This window comes from Salvelinus sp. IW2-2015, linkage group LG27 (genome assembly GCF_002910315.2).
Source record: "Salvelinus sp. IW2-2015 linkage group LG27, ASM291031v2, whole genome shotgun sequence".
Taxonomy (NCBI): Eukaryota; Metazoa; Chordata; class Actinopteri; order Salmoniformes; family Salmonidae; genus Salvelinus; species Salvelinus sp. IW2-2015.
Genome location: NC_036867.1, coordinates 10457838 through 10478931, shown reverse-complemented (window position 1 = coordinate 10478931; position 21094 = coordinate 10457838). Strand labels below are relative to the sequence as shown.

At 41.7% G+C, this 21094-nt stretch overlaps 2 protein-coding genes across 6 annotated transcripts; one reads left to right on the top strand and one right to left on the bottom strand.

Moving 5' to 3' along the window:
• Positions 1-258: 258 nt before the first annotated feature.
• LOC111953767 (uncharacterized) lies at positions 259-7784 on the top strand. Of its 4 annotated transcripts, none has more exons than XM_023973257.2 (11): positions 259-338; positions 547-707; positions 1504-1702; positions 1925-2090; positions 2315-2369; positions 3968-4243; positions 4389-5896; positions 6201-6276; positions 7009-7240; positions 7402-7509; positions 7622-7784. In XM_023973257.2, the coding sequence occupies exons 2-11, from the start codon at positions 549-551 to the stop codon at positions 7648-7650; spliced, it is 2808 nt and encodes a 935-aa protein (XP_023829025.1). In that variant the 5' UTR covers positions 259-338; positions 547-548; the 3' UTR covers positions 7651-7784. The 4 variants fall into 4 exon arrangements, with proteins under 4 accessions (XP_023829025.1, XP_023829024.1, XP_023829023.1 ...); XM_023973256.2 differs by having other exon boundaries at positions 1501-1702; XM_023973255.2 differs by having other exon boundaries at positions 1495-1702; positions 7012-7240.
• A 2442-nt stretch (positions 7785-10226) lies between these two features.
• Positions 10227-21088, bottom strand: LOC111953473 (protein adenylyltransferase SelO). Of its 2 annotated transcripts, none has more exons than XM_023972775.2 (19): positions 20581-21088; positions 20351-20469; positions 20070-20198; positions 19860-19924; positions 19684-19740; positions 19258-19356; positions 17613-17680; positions 16939-17026; positions 16628-16697; positions 14133-14205; positions 13781-13864; positions 13019-13148; positions 12776-12820; positions 12588-12666; positions 12343-12435; positions 12049-12128; positions 11190-11233; positions 10906-10985; positions 10227-10703 (listed from the first exon to the last, which is right to left on the bottom strand). In XM_023972775.2, the coding sequence occupies exons 1-19, from the start codon at positions 20801-20803 to the stop codon at positions 10581-10583; spliced, it is 1749 nt and encodes a 582-aa protein (XP_023828543.1). In that variant the 5' UTR covers positions 20804-21088; the 3' UTR covers positions 10227-10580. The 2 variants fall into 2 exon arrangements, with proteins under 2 accessions (XP_023828543.1, XP_023828544.1); XM_023972776.2 differs by having other exon boundaries at positions 20351-20466.
• Between the last annotated feature and the right edge of the window lie 6 nt (positions 21089-21094).

The window sequence follows — 21094 nt, the reverse complement described above, 5'->3', positions numbered from 1 at the left end:
TGCTCAAGATGTTCAAATGTTCATAGATGACCAGCAGGGTCAAATAATAATAATCACAGTGGTTGTCAAGGGTGCAACAGGTCAGCACCTCAGGAGTAAATGTAATTTGGCTTTTCATAGCCTATCATTCAGAGTATCTCTACCGCCATTACGACAACCTCTTTTACGAGTTGATTGGGTGAACGGAATCAGGTGCACCTTGTATAATTAGTACATCTAATCGGTTATAATTTTTTAAAGCCCAAAACGTGGTCAATGGCCCAACCCTCTTCAATTCCCTATTTAATGCCCATCACGCATGCCATACTGATTCCTAGATAGTTATATTCGTTTTGCGAGTACGTCATATTTGTTCATTGCCTGCCTCTCCCCCCTATTTTAGCATAATAATTTAAAGAGCTTAGTGTTCTTAAAGCGTTTGTGTGCTTAGACATACTTCAAAAACTTTTGAAAATTCAGTCAAACAAATATACATAGTAAACTGTAGAAAATACCAACACTGATTGATGAGATTCTTCACCCTGCGTTTTTTAAATTCTCCTACAGATATGGAAACAACCGCGTCTACAGCACAGCATGCATTTGGAGCGGGCCCTCGTGGGTCCAACCCAGCCCATGGACCTCAGCCGGGCCAGGGCCCCCGACACCCAGGCCACCCTGGACCTTACGGAGTTCCACGTCCTGAGGATCAGCCCCCACACCAGCAAGTAAGCATTTATGGCAAGTGAATGTAGCGGCTGTTCGTTGGACTTGTTGGACTTTCCTTCTGTCTAAATAGTTACGAAGATCCTCCCGTGTGATACTTGGGGTATATTCATTAGTCTTAGTCCGTTGCTAAACTCAATGTAAAATGTTTTACAACAGTTTATTGGACAAATTCAGCTGCGTATTCGTTAGTTATTGCAATGGAAACAAACTGCGCAAACAAGGGAGGGGTCATACTTAATTTTGTCCAACAAACTCGTTTTCGTTTTGCATCAATCTAATGAATACATCCCTGGTAGGTCTCCCCGCTTTGTTCCGTTAAACGAATGTTTTCTGTTGAAAAACATTTGCAACTAAATGTGTTGAATTAAACTAATGCATACAACCCAGGATTACCTGTCACAAATTAACTGGGATGTATTTGTTAATCGAATTCTGTTTCGGGAGTCGATAATGTTCTGTAACAAATGCATGATTCTATTTTACAAATAACGGCGTTTTGTTTAACATTTGCAACAGATGATTTATTTGACTAGTCAAGTCAGATAAGAACAAATTCTTATTCTCAAAGGGGCAGAACGACAGATTATTACTTTATCAGCTCGGGGATTCAATCTTGCAACCTTTCGGTTACAAGTCCAACGCTCTAACCACTAGGCTACCTGCCGCATGCACAACAATGTTGCGCAACGGAATCTGACTAAATACACCTAAGGCAAGAGAATGTCATTGAACTGTGCACTCTAATCTGTATCCTGTGAATATAAAAAATCTACTTTGTCATTTGAGCACCAGCAGCCCCATCACCACATCCAGCACAGCAGACCATTCTTCTACATACACCCTTCCCAGCCATACCCTTCCCAGCCATACCCTTCCCAGCCATACCCTTCCCAACCATACCCTTCCCAGCCATACCCTTCCCAGCTATACCCCTCTGCTCTACCCTATCAGTGGCCCATGCCATACAACCCTTACTGCGGCTTCCCTGGGATGGGTAAGTACCATGGAGGTATTGACCTCCAGTAAAGCCTTGGTCTTATCCTAAATGCACCCTATTATACTAATGGCACACATACCTATACATAGTACACTACTTTTGACCAGGGTCTAGAAGGGCCACGTTTCTACACTTAAATCTGTTAAGTGCCATGTAGGTCATGTGTGTGTTGAATTTTGTCACTTAAAGTAAAGATGGACACTTAAATCTGTTTGTCAGGAGGTTATGGTATGATACCGAGTCCCTTCCAGCCCAGTCCCTACATGGAGCCTCCGGGTTACATCCTACCCCACTCTCAGCTCCACCTGGCGGACTACAGGCGTATGATCAACCCCCACTACCACACCACCCACTACCCACAGACCATGGCTTACCATGCACGCAGGTTGTTTGGACTATTTTATTTCAGTTGATATTGCTTTCATTACAAATGTCGTATGCCAAGCCAATGATTGTGTGAAATACACCAAACAAAGAATTCTGATACATCAATATACATCAGTATACCATACAATGTGTTAACACCTTCATACATCAACGCTTTTTAGATGGTACCTCAAATCACATCATACTAATAATAATGGATACTATAATGACTGATGCCCACAGGTTCCGCTACCAGCACAATGCTCCAGCCACCAGCAGGGAGATGATCAACTCTGAGGTATTGTCCTTTCAGAAAGTATTCAGACCCCTTGACTTTTCCCACATTTTGTTACATTACAGCCTTATTCTAAATTTGACAAAATATAATTTTTACCCTAAATCTACACACAATACCCCATAACAAAGAAAAACAGGTTTTTAGAAAAGTTTGCTAATTTATAAGAGATTACGTTTGCATAAATATTCAGACCCTTTACTCAATACTTTGTTGTAGCACCTTTGGCAGTGATTACAGCCTTGCGTTTCCTTGGGTATGACACTACAAGCTTTGCACACCTGTTTTTCGGGAGTTTCTGCCTTCGCTGCAGATCCCCTCAAGCTGTCAGGTTGGATGGGGAGCGTTGCTGCACAGCTGTTCAGGTCTCTCCAGAGATGTTCGATCGGCTTCAAGTCCGGGCTCTGGCTGGGCAGCTCAAGGACATTCAGAGACTTGTACAGAAGCCACTCCTGCGTTGTCTTGGCTGTGGGCTAAGGGTCGTTGTCCTGTTGGAAGGTGAACCTTCACCCCAGTCTGAGAATCTGCTCCAGAGAGCTCAGGACTTCAAGTCTCTCTGTACTTTGCTCCATTCACATCTTTCCCTCGATCCTGACTAGTCTCCCAGTCCCTGCTGCTGAAAAACATGCCCACAGCATGCTGCTTCCACCACCATGCTTCACTGTAGGGATTGGGTCAGGTTTCCTCCAGATGTGACACTTGGCTTTCAGGCCAAAGAGTTCAATCTTGTTTTCATCAGACCAGAGGATCTTGTTTCTCATGGTCTGAGTCCTTTAGGTGCCTTTTGGAAAACTCCAAGCGCGCTGTCTGCAGAAATGGTTGTCCTTCTGGAAGGTTCTCCGATCTCCACAGAGGAACTCTGGAGCTCTTTTAGTGACCATCGGCTTCTTGGTCACCTCCCTGACCATGGCCCTTCTCCCCTGATTTCTCAGTTTGGCCGGGTGGACAGCTCTAGGAAGAGTCTTGGTGGTTCCAAACTTCTTCCATTTAAGAATGATGGAGGCCACTGTTCTTGGGACCTTTAATGCTGCAGACATTATATGGTACGCTTCCCCAGATCTGTGCCTCGACACAATCCTGTCTCGGAGCTCTACCGACAATTCCTTTTGCCTCATGGCTTGGTTGTCCCTTTGACATGCACTGTCAACTGTGGGACCTTACATAGACCAGGTATGTGCCTTTCCAAATCATGTCCAATCAATTGAAATTACCACAGGTGGACTCCAATCAAGTTGTAGAAACATCTCAAGGATGATCAATGGAAACGGGAATCACCTGAGCTCAATTGAGTCAAAGTAAAGGGTCTGAATAATTATGTAAGTAAGTTCATTAAAAAAAATAAATCAAACATTTCTAAACAAGTTTTGCTTTATCATTATGGGGTGTCTAGATTGCTGAGGATTTTTATTTAATTCATTTTAGAAAAGGGTTGTAAAGTAACAATGTGGGAAATGTCAACCGATCTGAATACTTTCCAAAGGCACTGTGGTTGTACATATGTATAATGTGCAATGTACCTATATGTATTATGTTGCAATTTTTAATTTAGTGTTTATTTTGTATACAGCAGTACTAAGACAATATTCCCCTTTTTATCCTAGGTACAGACTGAGCCCACATTAGGAGCAGCACGCTCTGACCCCAAACTCTCGAACGCTGACTCGTCTATGAAAAGTAATGTCCAAACCAACTCTGAATCTGGCAGCGACACCAGTTGCACAGCTGCCCAGTCACTATCCCCAGCCTCTGTTGTGCAGGAGGTGATGTCTAAATCACCAGCCTACCAGGACATTGTATTGGCACCCACCCCCAACAACACTCCTATCTCCACCAGATCTGCTGCCCCCCAGAAGGGCAGCTTTGTGTTCCAGACAGAGGTGATGTGAATTTGTCATTTATTTTTATCCCCTGTACAGTTCCTTGTGTTCTGTTTCTGTATATTTTTGGTGTCTTGTAATGAGTTATGACACGAGGCAAATTTGTGTATAAACTGACAAAATACCATCCTTTCTTTTATCTTAGGTGGAGGAGTTGAGGCTGGAGTGCCACAGCACGCCCACAGGGTTAAATATCCTCCACTCCCATGAGACATCTGAACTGTGCACCGCCCACAGCGTGTCTGGGACAGATGAAGACTTGGTGCAGCTCTGCTCTTCCTCCTCCCTCCACCACCACAAGGCCTCACAGGGCAGGATGCTCCATGGCCAGGATGGGATGGGTTTGGTTGGGGAGGAGGGGGATCAGTGTCTCCAGCAAGCCTGCACGGATATACTTCTAATGGATGGGTCGCCCTCGAGTGGCGGACCAGGTAACTTCCTTGCTCTTGACGATTGTGACTCTTTCATCGCGAAAACACTGGCCGAACGACCAGGGATTTCTGAATCTGATATGGACTACAGAGTGGTGGTCCAAAGCCACAACGCTGATGTTCCTCAACTTACAAGGAATGACGGAGAACTGAGTGGGAACGGCTCCAAGAGTGTCTATTTTAAGATCCTCCACCTGCCCTTTGACATGCAGTACTTAGAAGAGCTGAGGAAGATTGAGGCGTCTGTGTGGTCGGCGTCTCTGTCACCGTACGTCCCCTCAGCAGAGTTTATGATCCAGCAGGGCCTGATGGAGCCCCACAGGGAGGCACTGAGCCCCGTGGACGTGGAGGAAGTCCCCATGGTGGAGGAAGTTCCCACGGCGGAGGTGGTCCCCATAGTTGAGGTTGAGGTCTCTGGGGCGGAGAAGGTCCCCAAAGCTGAGGTGGTCTCTCTGGAGGAAGTCCCCATGGCGGAGAGCCCTTTGAATGAAAATGTATCAATGGCAGAGATGATCCCCAATGTGATTGAGGTACCTGCAATATCCAGTCTTAACAAAACGGACAATGCTCCCACATCTCCAGAGACCAGTCAAAAGAGGGGTGTGGTGAGTGACCTTGATCATCAGGATACCTCCTTTGGGGGGTTACCCACATACCGTCCCTCAACTAGCTGGCTGGGCGACATTGGCAACGTCTACTATCACAGCAAGATGCCTTCTGATGTTGAGGAGCAGCGCAAGATCCTCAGAGGCAGCCCACTTAAGCGGTCTAGCCCCAAATGGAAACCAGACCAAGAGCCTAAAGATCCTCGTTGTGTTTCAGTCACTACAACCGCTCCACTCAGGCTTAAGGGAGAGGGATGCAGACTCAGAGACAAGGTTGACAGGAGGAGCTACTCTGATCAAGAGTTCTGTGCTAACCGGACCTTCAATGTGAACACGGGGACCTCTGGTGGCCACAAAAGGGAGCGCATCTGTGCCAGATGTTTGACGACAAAATGCAGAGTGAACAAGATACCTGGCAGTCCAGGACCAGGCCTGGATGCTCTGATTGTAAAACGACAAGGGGTCCCCGTTCCACCATGGGAGGAATATATCCTAGCCCAGACGTGTGCAGCCTGCAAATGCCTCGCCCGGAGGCGGGTAACGAGGAAAGGTTCCGGGTCAGATGTTCCCAGCGGACCACAAAACGAAGAGACGGAGGGTGAGACCTCTGAGAACAGGTATTGGTTGTGGCATGGCACATTTTATGCCTTCGGACTTTGGATTATGCCTTGTACAGTATGTTGCGCTTGGGACTAAAGGTTCAATCTGCATTTGTCAATGTACATAGCCTTGTTATGTTCAATGTTCTCTACATACACAGTACTCTAAATACCACAAGTCAAGCTGAAAATAATGATTTCAATTATTGCTTTGCAGACAGAACCTTATTGTCCCAAGCTCGCAATTAGTATTTTTGTCTGCTGCTGGTTTGACATGAAATGTTCCTGCCGTAATGACATGAAATATCAATCTACCTAACAGTTCGTGTCGGGCAGGACCGAGGCCCAAACTGAGGGACCCCAGGAGGCCTCAGTCCTCCATGAAGCGCCACTCTGAGGCAAGTACTGCACACTGTTGTACACTGGCGAATGACACTATTTGATATATAGTGCACTACTTTTGACTAGGGCCAACCTATACACATTCTATGCTTCCATTAAGTTTGGTTTTTACTTCCCGTTTTATACACCAGCTGAAAATACGACATTTTTGGTTTTAATGGTGCTATGATTCTCCTCACTATACTTGTTTTTGTCTAACTGAATTTAGGCAAACTATTAGAATTTTTGCAACCAGGAAATGGTCAGTGGTTTGAAGAACTACCCAATTGTCATGACTTGAGTATAATTGAAAGTCACCTGGTAAAATGGATTAAAAGTCCAGAAGTATTGGCTGTAAAATATACTTGTATCAAAGTATATATCATTTCACATTCCTTATTAAGCAAACAATTATTTATTTACAGATAGCCAAGGGCCCACCAACACTAAGACATAATTTACAAACTAAGCATTTGTGTTTAGTGATTCTGGCAGATCTGAGGCAGTAGGGATGACCAGGGATGTTCTCTGAAAGTGCATGATTGGACCAATTTCCTGTCAATGTAATGATTACTTTTGGGTGTCAGGGAAAATGGATGGAGTAAAATGTACATGACTTTCTTCAGGAATGTTATGAAGTAAGTTGTCAAATATAAAGTACAGATTCTTAAGTACTTTACACCACTGGAAATGCGGGGTGTTTTCTGCAGTGCACCTTAAGTGGTCAAATGCATTCTTGATCCATCCAGCAGTGTCTCATGGGTCTGCACGCAAAACTGAGGGAGAAGAACTGTTCCTGTGAAGAGCCCCATCGGCCCCCTACTGCTGTGTTGGGGGGGCCGCGACGCCATCCCCATGGCAATGTCATCAGGGAGCGAAATGAGGAGAACCTTGGCGTCTCTGTCCCACTTCAGGACACATGGAGAAACCAAGACCAACACCAGGACCAATGCTACCTCACGGCACAGAAATCTCAAGAAGGTAAGCCCAAAGCATTGTTATTGATGTAATGTGTAAACCAGTTTTAGCCTGCATTGGTTCCATAGAGCATTTTAAACATTTGGCAGTTGCTATATTTAAGTTTATTTCAACATTTACGTTGAAATGTTTGACTAATGGCCCTTTCATTTCTGTTCCTACAGAGAAGTTGTGGAAAGCGGCTTTGTCCAACCCTGACAACAATGAAAGTAATATTAAGCTCGGACCCAGACACTTGATTAAACAGAAGAAACACATTTCTCAATCACAAGGTAGTGCTCTACTGTAAACCCTACTGTACAGTACTGTGTAAAACACTTTTAGCAGCTTTTGAAATGTTATGTCACCTTTTTGGTAAATTCCAACATTTGTTTCCCCCCTCAGGACTTCACAGAAAAGACACAAGATGCTAATTTTTCACGAGCACATTGTAACAAGTGAAGTAAATGCACTTTTATTGTTATCCTCTACACTTACGAATTAACTCTTAAAGCTCACCATGTATGTACTCACTATTTATGAAATGTACAATAAACACTTGACTACAGTGCTTGTCTTGGTTTGCTTCTCCATGGGGACAGTAAAGGGCTGTGTCCATATACACTACCAGTTAAAAGTTTGGACACCTACTCATGCAAGGGTTTTTGTTTACTTGTACTATTTTCTACATTGTAGATAGTGACGACATCAAAACTATGAAATAATACATGGAATCATGTAGTAACCCAAAAAATGTTAAATGACTCAATATTTGAGATTTCAAAGTAGCCACCCTGTGCCTTGACAGCTTTGCACACTTGTGGCATTCTCTCGACCAGCTTCATGATGAATGCTTTTCCAACAGTCTTGAAGGAGTTCCCACATAAGCTGAGCACTTGGCTGCTTTTCCTTCACTTTGCGGTCCAACTCATCCCAAACCATCTCAATTGGGTTGGGTGATTGTGGAGGCCAGGTCATCTGATGCAGCACACCATCACTCTCCTTGGTCAAATAGCCCTTACACAGCCTGGAGGTGTATTGGGTCATTGTCCTGTTGAAAAACAAATGATAGTCCTAAGCGCAAACCAGATGGGATGGCTTATCGCTGTAGAATGTTGTGGTAGCCAGACTTGAATTCTAAATAAATCAGACTGTTACCAGCAAAGCACCATAACTTCCATGCTTTGCAGTGGGAACCACACAAGCAGAGATCATCCGTTCACCTACTCTGCGTCTCAAAGACACGGCGGTTGGATCCAAACTCATCAGACCCAAGGACAGACTTCATCTGGTCTAAAGTCTGTTGCTCATGCTTCTCGGCCCAAGCAAGTCTTGGTGTGGTTTCTTTGCAGCAATTCAACCATGAAAGCCTGATTTCTTTGTCTCTGAACAGTTGATGTCTGAATTCTGTGAAATTTATTTGGGCTGCAATCTGAGGTGCAGTTAACGCTTCTCCTCTGCAGAAGAGGTAACTCGGTCTGTTCTGTGGAGGTCCTCATGGGAGCCAGTTTCATAGTGCTTGGTTTTTGCGATTGCACTTGAAGAAACTTAATGTAATGATGGGCTGTTTGTTCTTGCCATAATATGGACTTTAACCAAATAGGGTTTTCTTCTGTATACCACCCCTACCTTGTCACAACACAACTGATTGGCTCAAGGAAAGCAATTCCACAAATTAAATTAAGGCATACCTGTTAATAATTGAAATGCATTCCAGGTGACTACCTCATGAATCTGGTTGAGAGAATGCCAATAGTGTGCAAAGCTGTCATCAAGGCAAAGGGAGGCTACTTTGAAGAATCTCATGAAATATATTTTGTTTTTAACAACATTGTTTTTCTTACATGTTTCATATTTTTGATGTCTTCACTATTCCACAATGTAGAAAATTGTAAAAATAAATAAACCCTGGAATAAGTAGGTGGCCAAACTTTAGGTGTGTGTAATATACACATGACCTTGGCCTCTGATTTGCTGAGGGAACCTATAACTTTCTGATACCTACAGATTCCAATTAAAACATCTAATTTGAAGATGCTAAACCTTCAATGTTTGAATCAAAATATGTCCAACCACAGCCAAACTGATATCTCGTCTGACTTTTCACACCCTAAACAGATGCCATTAAGGCAAAATGGGAGGAAGAACTACACTGTCATTTCTGTTGCACTGGGAGGATGGCCACACCTGCTCAATTAACTTGAGATCTTGTCTAATACATTTCAAGATCTTACAGATTACACTATTTCATAACTAAGCTGCTTAGGATATTTCCTGATACCTCCCCTATGTGATATATGTCATGCAATGGAGGGTACATTAGTCCACTGCTTTGTCCTATACTCTAACCTGCATGGTTATTGGTCTGGAATTTTTAGGATCCTCTCTGAATTTCTGGAGACTTCAATTGACCCAGACCTGCCTCTGATCATCCTGGGAGTCTCAAACCTTAAACAGATTAACCAAGCCCCAACAACTGTGTCTCATTTTGGAAAAAGGAAGTTCCCTCTACCAAATTATGGCTCAGCGATTTGGTAAACACTTTACACAAAGAATTTAATATATTCTGAGCAATAAATTACTCACATTTGGTTGTGTATACTTGGGAGGACTGTGAGCGGGAACTTCTGCTCTCTTTTTATTTGTACTTTCTACAAAGTACCTATACACCTTGTGTTCAATAACATTTGCTGGTAAAGGGCTGAGTCCCACATGGCACCCTATTCCCTAGGGGGTGGGGTGTATTTTGAAAATATCAAAGGGGGAAATGTTTTACACTATCAAATGATTAAGATTCACCCTAATCTGTCATAGGGTATTATTTAAAAAGATGGACCCATATCTGTTTGACCAAAGAATGTAGAAACGTGCAGTTTTCATACATATAGACTGGTAAGGTGATGGATGAATGAGGATGAAAAGTGGAAGCATTTCCTCAAGGTTAGATTATTACTGTTTAAATGCGTCTTGGAGGCGAAGGGAGACTGTTTTCTAAAAAATGAAAGGGTAATGTTGCTCAGCATGACTGTATTATAAATGAAATGTCATTACATGTTATGAGTGTTTGCAAAATTGCATCTGTGCCCTTTCCTTTATATTCAATCACATGAGGTCAGCAATCAGGGTTCTGGTCATCCAACAGTTGCGTGAATGTTTTTGTGTGCAAAGTACTGAACTAAATGTTTTGTTCCAGAATAATTCCACCACGATAGCTAGGAAGATAATTGTGAAAAGTCAAACATCCGTTACTAAACAATGCAGATACTGGTTATCCTGAATGACGTGTTCAAGATAAATGTTTTGCACTGAACACATTCTGAATACACTACAAATATACGTCCTGTCATTGGGGCAGAGGCATCCCTCATGAGGAACAGCTGACATTTAACCCCTGGGCCCACCATGGGGGTTGTGCTGCATAACCTGCCTCCTCTGCTGCGTCCTGTGTGAGGTAGGGTTGTGCCAGTGTCCGCTGCAGCAGCTCCACCTATTGATCAGAGTACATAGTAAGTAAAGATAATCTTATGGTTGTTTTAAATGTGGCAGGTACTGTTTTAGTCCAGTGCAAAATAGTGGCAGAATCAAGTACTAATGTTTTGACTGTTCGCAACCTTCTGAATGAAATAGCTTTCATGAGCTTAATTTACGTACAATACAACCTGTATTTAAATGTAGTTCAAACGATTTACCTCTGAGAAATCATTCCCCTCAGCCTTCCGTATTGCAGATTCTGCCATCCAGTTCCGCAGCACATATCTGGGATTGATCCCTGTGGAAAGTTTGATCATCTCAGATGTAAATGGTTTATTTCGTTCTACCAAGCAACAAAGATAAATCAATAACAAACAAGATTATTTGCAAAGGTCCCCTTTCTTCCTTGCCCTTATTCAGTAGGAGAGGACTGCATAATCAGTCAGAGGACTGGAGCTAGCTATCAGGTCAATCTGTCGGCATTCCCATGGCGACTGCTTACTTTTCATCCTGTGTTGACGATCCTCATCAGAATCACCTCCCTGCCTGAGCCATTAAAAACAAAGAATCAATCATCTGACATTATGCCATGAATCTGTGAGACTAATGTTAATCGAGCCAGTTACAAGTCAGTTCAGAACAAATTCATATTTTCAATGACGGCCTAGGAACAATGGGTTAAATGCCTTGTTCAGGGGCAGAACGACAGATTTTGTACCTTGTCAGCTCGGGGATTCGATCTTGCAACCTTTCGGTTACTAGTCCGACGCTCTAACCACTAGGCTATGCTGCCGCCCCATGATAAATGATAGGGCAAACATTTTATTTCTGCCTAAAGAGACATACCCAAACGTAATTACTTTTCATGAATGGCCATAAACAATAACTGATAATATTGCATAGTTTTAGAAGGGTCTGGAACTCTCCTTCCTGGTAAAAAGTTATACATTGCTGAGGTGTACCCACTTTAGAGGACACAAGCTCAATGACAGTATCAATATTATAAAAATATGAACAATCTTTAAAATTCTTACAATTCAACAAAAGTTGGGCAATGGGGCTAGAAATGACAAATGCTTTCAAAATATAGTAACAATCAAACTACTTACTAGAAGATTTCACATTTCTTAACTAAAATAAATATGATCATACTTAGTGACGGTACAATATCGGCACTATTTTAAAACATGGGACCCAACGACGTTCACAGAGCGTTTTGTAAACCGGTGCAGAACTGCTCAAAGTCCCCCAAATATGGGACACAGTTGAGTAATGAGTCATCAGAATATTTGAGAGAAACTGAGGTCATAAAAAGCATATTAACCAAATGTATGATAACAGTGCATTCCTATTGTACATACCTTTTTAGTCTATGCAGGTACATGCTGACCCACTCCGGGTACATCTTATGCGAAGCCAGGTTCTGCAGGGCCCACATCACCTAACAGGGATGAAAGAGGAGAGGACTTTAGTTCTTTAAGGGGCAATCTGCAATTTGAAAAACAACACATCTTCAAGAATCAATGGCTATATATAACTCATTTAAAAAGTCCAAAAATGGATGTAGCAATTGCAGATTGGCCCTATAATGTAGTTAGTCAGCAGTATATTCTCTTGTGATTGTTTGTAGAGGGTTAATAAGCAATATGTATGACCTGTAAGTTGGACATGTTGTGAAGCTGCTGCATTGAGGCTTCACTCAGCTGTCTGAAGGTCATGGTGAAGTCTGCACCTGTGTCCTCCATCAGCTGAGGAGGAAAAAGCCAATCAGAGACACAGGAGAGAGAAAGACAGCCAATAAAATGCACTGGACAGGGACAATATACCAACATCAGGTCAAAGGTCACTCACAGGGTCAGAGATGGACACACACGGAATCTTAGAGCAATGGACCACTTGCCTTAAGCAGAAATGCAATGAGATATTCATCCTCCTCCTCGCCAAGTAAATCTAACTTTGCCTTGAACAGCTTGTGAAACCTGGAATGATAAAGTTGAACATAATATTTGGAGGAAAAAGGGAACTTACAGACACATTCAAATGCGCACACAACCCAGAGAAATTGAGAGAGACAGGGAGATAAATTACCTCATCTGGTATATATGTGGGTACCCTTTCAGTATTAGCCCAGCCCTTAAAAAAACAGAAAACAATGTATTGTCACAGTGTACATTCCCCAACATCCTCTGCCAAACAAACGTCATGGGAAAGTAATGATGTACTTTTCTGACATGTCTGACGTGCAAACCGATATCACATTTCAGAATTGGTTAAAAAATAAGTTGGGGTTATACTCGTCAGAACAGTCGGTATAACCCTTCCCATACTTACCCTTGCCTCTGTTCTATGGTCAGCACTGGAGTTAGGGCTTCTAGGAGTTTCTCCAGGTTGAACAGACCAACATTGGCCTGAGCCCCGATACTGTACCTCTCCTCCTCATCAGATGTGTTGGGGACAAAATCTGAAAATATCAGTTTCCTACTTCAACACTATTGATTCAAATTTCAAAAAGCACTTGCACATCTGAGTTCTCATTGCAGTTGTGTGGTAAAAATAGGATCACTTCAAAGAAAAGAGAAACCTGCACACTGCTCTTATCACTTATTTGATTAAAGCTTACATGATATGTGATACCTAAACTTTAAAGGGATACTTCGGGATTCATATCCACTTCCCCAGAGCCAGATGAACTCATGGATACCATTTTTATGTCTCCACATTCAGTATGAATGAAATTAGAGGTAGTTTCGCGAACCAATGCTAACTAGTGTTAGCGCAATGACTGGAAGTCTATGATATCTACTAACATGCTAGCAGTTACCAAAGACGTCCAGTTGTTGCGCTAACGCTAGTTAGCAGTGCCCAAATCCTGAAGTAAGCTCTAATCAAATAAGTGATAGGAAGGTTTCTCTTCACTTCTTCGCCACTGTAAAACAAATCGGCTACCAACAGGCATTCTGTTCAACAACATATGAAAAAGAAATAGAAACCTGTAGGTACAAAATGACAGAAACAGTGGGCCAATATGAATAACATTAGATATCAATACGTCCTGAAAGGGCAGTATATGCATGAATGAGATACTGTACATACTTGGGTTGTAGGCTTCCATAAAGCCAAACGGTCCGTAGTCAATGGTGATAGACAGTAGGCTGAAGTTATCCGTGTTGCATACTCCTGTTAGGGTAATGAAATACTATATAAACACATAGTTAACCACCATACAGTATGAACAGAATGGAATTATGTGCATACTGCATGTTAGAATAGTGCCATTTCACAAATTCGTATTTCTCATAAAATACACTCATAAAGAGTGTATTTTGACTTATAAACTGCTCCTATCATCGTAATTGTGACTGATAACGCCAATATCAAATTTGATTGGATTCAAGTGCATTATTTTGCTGAAGTGCAGTAATTTGTCATACGAAGTACTACTCACCATGTGCAAAGCCAATAGACATCCACTGGGCAATGAGGTGAGCAGTCTCATTCACAACCCTGGAGTAAAATATCTGAGGCCACACACAACAAAAATGAGCATGTACAAAAATATACAGATTGAAAACACTTGTTCAGTATAAAATATTTAATGTTTGAGCATTATATACTGAGCTCATTGAACCGGTAAGTAATATTTTAGTTGTGTATTTAAGCCTAAATGTCAATTATCAACAACGCCCAAAGGCAAATTAGACCATTGTAGGCCAAGATGATGAAGAGAGGTTCAGAAATAATTAGAGGCACTTTATTATTTGAGTATTCAGGTCATTCATTTCCAATGCCCAGCGTGATAGAGTCCTAGAGTGAGCTACAATGCTGTCGGAAAAGTATTCAGACCCCTTGACTTTTTCCACATTTTGTTACGTTACAGCCTTATTCTAAAATGTATTAAATAAAACATTTTCCTCAGCAATCTACACACAATACCCCATGAGGACAAAGCGAAAACAGAAATACCTTATTTACATAAGTATTCAGACCCTTTGCTATGAGACTCGAAATTGAGCTCAGGTGCATCCTGTTTCCATTGATCATCCTTGATGTTTCTACAACTTGATTGGAGTCCACCTGTGGTAAATTCAATTGATTGGACATGATTTGGAAAGGCACACACCTGTCTATATAAGGTTCCACAGTTGACAGTGCATGTAAGAGCAAAAACCAAGCCATGAGGTCGAAGGAATTGTCCGTAGAGCTCTGAGACAGGATTGTGTCAAGCAGTGGTGGAAAAAGTACCCAATTGTCATACTTGAGTAAAAGTAAAGATACCTTAATAGAAAATGACTCAAGTAAAAGTGATAGTCACCCAGTAAAATACTACTTGAGTAAAAGTCTAAAAGCATTTGGTTTAAAATATACTTAAGTATCAAAAGTAAATGTAATTGCTAAAACATACTTAAGTATCAAGTATCATTTCATTTCAAATTCCTTATATTAAGGCACCATTCTTGTTTTCTATTTATTTATGGATAGCCAGGGGCACACTCCATCACTCAGACAAACAAAGCATTTGTGTTTAGTGAGTAGGGATGACCAGGGATGTTTGCTTGATACGTTTGTGAATTGGACCATTTTCTTTTCCTGCTAAGCATTCAAAATGTAACAAGTACTTTTGGGTGTCAAGGAAAATGGATGGAGTAAAAAGTACATTATTTTCTTTAAGAATGTAGTAAAGTAAAAGTTGTCAAAAAGATAAATAGCAAAGTAAAGTACAGATACCCCACAAATATACTTAAGTAGTACTTTAAAGTATTTTTACTTAAGTACTTTACACCACTGGTGTGGAGGCAGAGATCTAGGGAAGGGTACCAAAACACTTCTGCAGGATTGAAAATCCTCAAGAACATAGTGGCCTCCATAGTGGCCTCCTTTTTCCTTCTGAAATGGAAGAAGTTTGGAACCATCAAGACTTCCTAGAGCTGGCTGCCCAGCCAAACTGAGCAATCAGAGTGGTAGAGAGGCCAGACAGAAGCCACTCCTTGGAGTTTGCCAAAAGGTACCTACAGACTCTCAGACCATGAGAAACAAGATTCTCTGGTCTGATGAAACCAAGATTGAAAACTTCGGCCTGAATGCCAAGCGTCACATCTGGAGGAAACCTGGCTCCATCCCTACGGGGAAGCATGGTGGTGGCAGCATCATGCTGTGGGGATGTTTTTCAGCGGCAGGGACTGGAAGACTAGTCAGGTTCGAGGGAAAGATAAACGGAGCAAAGTACGGAGAGATCCTTAATGAAAATCTGCTCCAGAGTGCTCAGGACCTCAGACTGGGACGAAGGTTCACCTGCCAACAGGACAACGACCCTAAGCACACAACCAAGACAACGCAGGAGTGGCTTCAGGACAACTGTCTGAGTGTCCTTGAGTGGTCTTGCCAGAGCCCGGACTTGAACCCGATTGAACATCTCTGGAGAGACCTGAAAATAGCTGTGCATTGACGCTCCCCATCCAACCTGACAGAGCTTGAGAGGATCTGCAGAGAAGAATGGAAGAAACTCCCCAAATAAAAGGTGTGCCAAGCTTGTAACGTCATACCCAAGAAGACTTGAGGCTGTATTCACTGCCAAAGGTGCTTCAACAAAGTACTAAGTAAAGGGTCTGAATACTTATGTAAATGTAATATGTTTTTTATTTTTTCGCAAAAAAATAAATAATACGTTTTTGCTTTGACATTATGGGGTAGTGTGTAGATCGGTGAGGGAAAAAAATAATTTCATAAATTTTAGAATAAGGCTGTAACGTAACAAATGTGGAAAAAGTCAAGGGGTCTGAATACTTTCCGAAGGCACTGTATGCTGTTGTCTTTACAGGTCTTTTCAACAGAGCATTAGTGTAACTATTAATGAGGTTTAGTTTTTCCCTCATGATTATAAAATAGGCCTATTGAAAATGTAGAAAAAACACAAACATTGAAAATAGACTTCTCATCACTCACCAAATACTTGCCTGGATCATTTGAATCAATGGAAGGAAAATGCTCCTGTATCACAAAGTCCAACAGTTTCCTGAAAATGAAAACATTTCATGTCCAGAGTTAGAAAGATTCCCTATTCACGCCAGCTGTCAATTTCATGATGATCCATTTGTAATATGTGTATTCTGATACAGTATGTCGATTCTTTGTTTCTGTATTATTTTGAATGTTATTATGTATACACACCTGTCTATGATCTGAGCCCTTCATGAGGAAAGAAATAAGTCACATAAATAGTTGGTCACAAAAAAAGAAGATCTGTGTATGCTAACCTTAAAAGATCAAGTTCTTCAGCTTTAGCCAGAACCTCCAACGATCCGATCCGGAACCATGACGTGGCCAGCCGCAGAACAACCGCTCCTGGGGAGAGAACATCCAAAGATTATGGCAGGAAGGGAAAATATACATTTACATTTGAGTCATTTAGCAGACGCTCTTATCCAGTGCGACTAACAGTTGGTGCATTCCTCTTAAGATAGCTAGGTTAATCAACCACATATCTCAGTCATAGTAAGCACATTGTTCCGCAATAAAGATGCTATCAGCAAAGTCCTTGCTAGTAAGAAAAGAAAAAGTGGGAGTGTTTACTGCAAGATAACATGGCTTGGCACACGCTTTTGCCATATGAAGTATCATAACTAAAAATGTAAAAATCCCTGGGTTCAGCCAAGATAACAAGAAACCAGTCAACAGTGCCAAATAACATACTAACATAGATATATATTTTTTTTAAATACAAATATTTAATACTTTAAGGTCACACATTACTTACATGTTTCAGATGATTCAAATATTAACTTCCAAATAACATATTTAACCTATAAAAATCTATGAGGACAGTACAATTACACCAATGTGTGTATGAGTCTGCACATTGAGTAGCACAAGGGGAGGTTGCCCCTAAGATAGAGAATAAGGACACAGCTGATCTTGTCACACCCCTTACCTCTCTCCTTCTTCACTTTCCCATTGTAGAACTGGTCCCTCCACACTGCCTCTTCACTTACAATAAGGCTTGGAGATAAAAGCAACACATTTTACAACAAAGAATAAACTGAAAAACGTCTGCATAGCAACCAACACTACATCCCTCCTCTTCCAAGTTTATATTGATCCCACACTCAAAGCTTAACCCAAAACATGCTTGACCAATAGCTGTCACCAAAAGGATGATACCCAATTGAGCAACTGTCAACATGTCCAGTCTCACAGTAATAATAGAACACTAGTCATTTTAATAATGTTTACATATTTTGCATTACTCATCTTATATGTATATACTGTATTCTATTTTACTGTATCCTAGTCTATGCCGCTCCGACATTGCTCGTCCAAATATTTATATATTCTTAATTCCATTCCTTTACTTCAGATGAGTGTGTATTGTTGTGAAATTGTTAGATATTACTTGTTAGATATAACCTCACTGTTGGAGCTAGATACACAAGCATTTCGCTACACCCGCAATAACATCTGCTAAACACGTGTATGTAACCAATAACATTTGATTTGATCTCAACCATGTTGAAACAGCTGAAACAGAAGAAGTGATCTGAATGATGACATTAAAGGTCCTTGGGTAGACCTAGGTTGAGTTCCTGCCCAACTACATTGCTGACGCATGCCAGACCTTATAACGCTTGGATAGGTATTTAACATATCAGCTCACCACATCATATGATATAGCCACCTGCTGCCCGATTGCACAGTCAATGACGTGGCAGTTAACCATTGGTTGATGCAATGCAACGCCTGCTCATATAGTCGGACAGGAACTCGGCCAGAGGAAGCTGGTGGGAGGAGCTATAGGAGGACAGCTTCATTGGAACAGCTGGAATGGAACAGCTGGAATGGTACCAAACACATGGAAACAACATGTTTCACTCCATTCCATTGATTCCATTCCAGCCATTACAATGAGCCCATCCTCCTATAGCTCCTCCCACCAGCTTCCTCTGAACTCAACCCTACTGTTGTATCTACCTGTCTGTTCTGTGTGTTGATGTTAGCAATCTAGGCCATCTGCACTCGCCTCTCACTGTTTATCCAATGGATTGGCCCTAGACTCTGATTCAAGTTAATATTAAAACTCTTTTTTTTGTTGCTGAGAAGATCATAGACTACATTGTTGAGAATAGGCAGCAATCTAAAACAATGTATTCTGCATTTTATTGTGTACAATGAAGGCCTATTTTTTTGTCTTGTGTTTTTATCTTCTGAGATTTTTGGATGGAGTGAGATTTCTTTTGAGAGAGAAAGGGAGCTAAAACCATAGAGATAGGTACTCATCATGGATATAATCCGTTTTAGCATGGACATTGCCATTGATATTGGACATTGCCATCATCCACCGTTTTAAAGTTGTCAAGTAGACAACTGGGTGGGGATTCCTATGGGTTGTAGCCTCAATGGCGCTGCCCATGCTGTCACAGATGGTATAATGGCACAGATATAAAAATGAGTCCTTTATCTATCTCTATGGCTAAAACTCTGTTTGAGTTGTATATCAGAGTGCTGTATTGTATCAAACAATTGTATGGTAGGGTAGCGTTTGACAGACAGCAGTCAAAGCAGCTCATTGGCCAGGTTACCTGGCAGCTCTGCTAGTAGGAACACCCAGAAAGTGCATGGCCTCGCTGCACAGGAACTCTCTGACTGAGGAGCGGACCACAGCTCGGCCATCTCCTGACCTGTAGTACAACAGACAACCTTTCTCAGAAGGTTTTCTTGGGCCCAATCCCAAATCGACCCCGAGACCCTACACCCTATGCACTTGTGGAGATCTGAGAGGATGTGTTGGGCCTAAGCAATATGGTAAAACGTCCTCCTAGCCTATCAGAGAGAAAGCTGGAACTATTACCAAATTACTTACATTTGCAAAATCCTCTCATATCTTCACAAGTGCATAGGACGTAGGGTCTATGGGTCGATTTGGGATTGGGCCTCATTGTTAGGTCAGGCTAGAAATGTTACACCTGTTGGTCATGGTCTATAAAATATAAAAGTGTAGATTTGACCTTGAATATGGAGTCTTTCCTGAGCCTTTGAGCTGGAGTTCCCATCTTTCACCCTTTCTGTGGAAAAACACACACAAGAATACTCATTTATACCCTGTTGGCAAAGCAGGTTGAAATGCTGTCATTACAACCTCAACCTTCTGTGTAGTCATGTATCCATTCCCAGTTCTACTGACCTGCTAGTATATTCACCAAGGAGATGTGCTCGGCCATCTCCTAACTGACCTGCCCAGTAGCCAAACTAAAAGAGTAAAGAAAACATCACGAGTATTTAGTCATAAACAAGTAGGCTCTTCAAAGTTCAATATTGTATTAGGAGGGACTAAGCAATTGATACAGAAAAAAAGTGATGAAAAATGAATAATGGTATAGAGATGGTACAGTACCTGGTGACCCCCATATCTGTGTGTCAGAGGGCTGGATCCAGGAAAAAGTTTACCACCACTGAAGTACTGTAGGAAATCCTCTGACTGGGACACTGCAACATCTAGATCCAACATTCCCTCAATGACCTCCTGGAAAAACAAAGCTACATTAGAATATGTAGTAGCTCCTTCTATTAAGCTGTTATGACAGTGTTATAACACTTATGATAGGTTAATTCACATCCATTGTAAACCACATTTCTTGACAATATCTAGTCCCTGGAAGTAATTTGCAAAATGACCTTTGAAACAGCCACAAGTCTCAGAGGGCCTTTGAGTGGGGTTGGGTCAGACTCTGAAAAAATGCAGTTCTTCACAGAGCGAACAAAGATGCCATCCACTTGGTCAAGGGGGAAGGCTTCTGCAAGAAAAGTCAAACAAAGTTATTTACAAATCTGTTTGATCATGCAAATAACTGTCAAAACTTTACTGGGCATTTGGTTGACAAAGAATGCAATTCTGAGGGATTTACCTAATAGCTTTTTACACGACAGTTTGAAGTGGTCCAAATCGTGCAAGTGTTTCTCCACACTCTTGTTGAAGTTGAAAGCATGAATGTAGTGTTGTCGGTCTGACATAGTGTCATCATGACCGTGACAGCTTTCAATAGTATCACAATAGTCCATACATGCAGACATGATGATTAGGTTTGCCACACCTAAGAGAACATAGCTTGAGGCACTGTAAATAACCATTATTGCAACTCAAAATACCCTAGCTAGCAAAACTGACTGCTGATTGCTGGCTACAAGACGACTATTAGTTAACTCTCTGATGAGATCCACACTGCACGATCCATATGTCATAAGAGACATTCAAGTTTCTCAACTATCTCGTGCATTCCTCTTTTTGCGGCACCTAACCATCACTATCACATAAGACATTAACTTTACAGTGAGACTGTGGCATACTCTCTACTAAAGCAGGTTACAAGACAACAACATAGGGATTGTTTGTTGCTGTAGAATACTTCCTGATTTCTAAAA

Bases quoted from the DNA above. Each gene is read 5' to 3' on its own strand.
- LOC111953473 (XM_023972775.2), bottom strand. From the start codon at position 20,803: ATGGTTATTTACAGTGCCTCAAGCTATGTTCTCTTAGGTGTGGCAAAC. The intron at 19,357-19,683 runs GTCAAATCTACA...GTTGTACTACAG, and splicing joins GGAAAGACTCCATATTCAAG to GTCAGGAGATGGCCGAGCTG. The intron at 10,704-10,905 runs GTAAATCGTTTG...TCTGATCAATAG, and splicing joins AGGGGAATGATTTCTCAGAG to GTGGAGCTGCTGCAGCGGAC.
- LOC111953767 (XM_023973254.2), top strand. From the start codon at position 549: ATGGAAACAACCGCGTCTACAGCACAGCATGCATTTGGAGCGGGCCCT. The intron at 1,703-1,924 runs GTAAGTACCATG...TCTGTTTGTCAG, and splicing joins CTGCGGCTTCCCTGGGATGG to GAGGTTATGGTATGATACCG. The intron at 7,241-7,401 runs GTAAGCCCAAAG...CTGTTCCTACAG, and splicing joins GGCACAGAAATCTCAAGAAG to AGAAGTTGTGGAAAGCGGCT.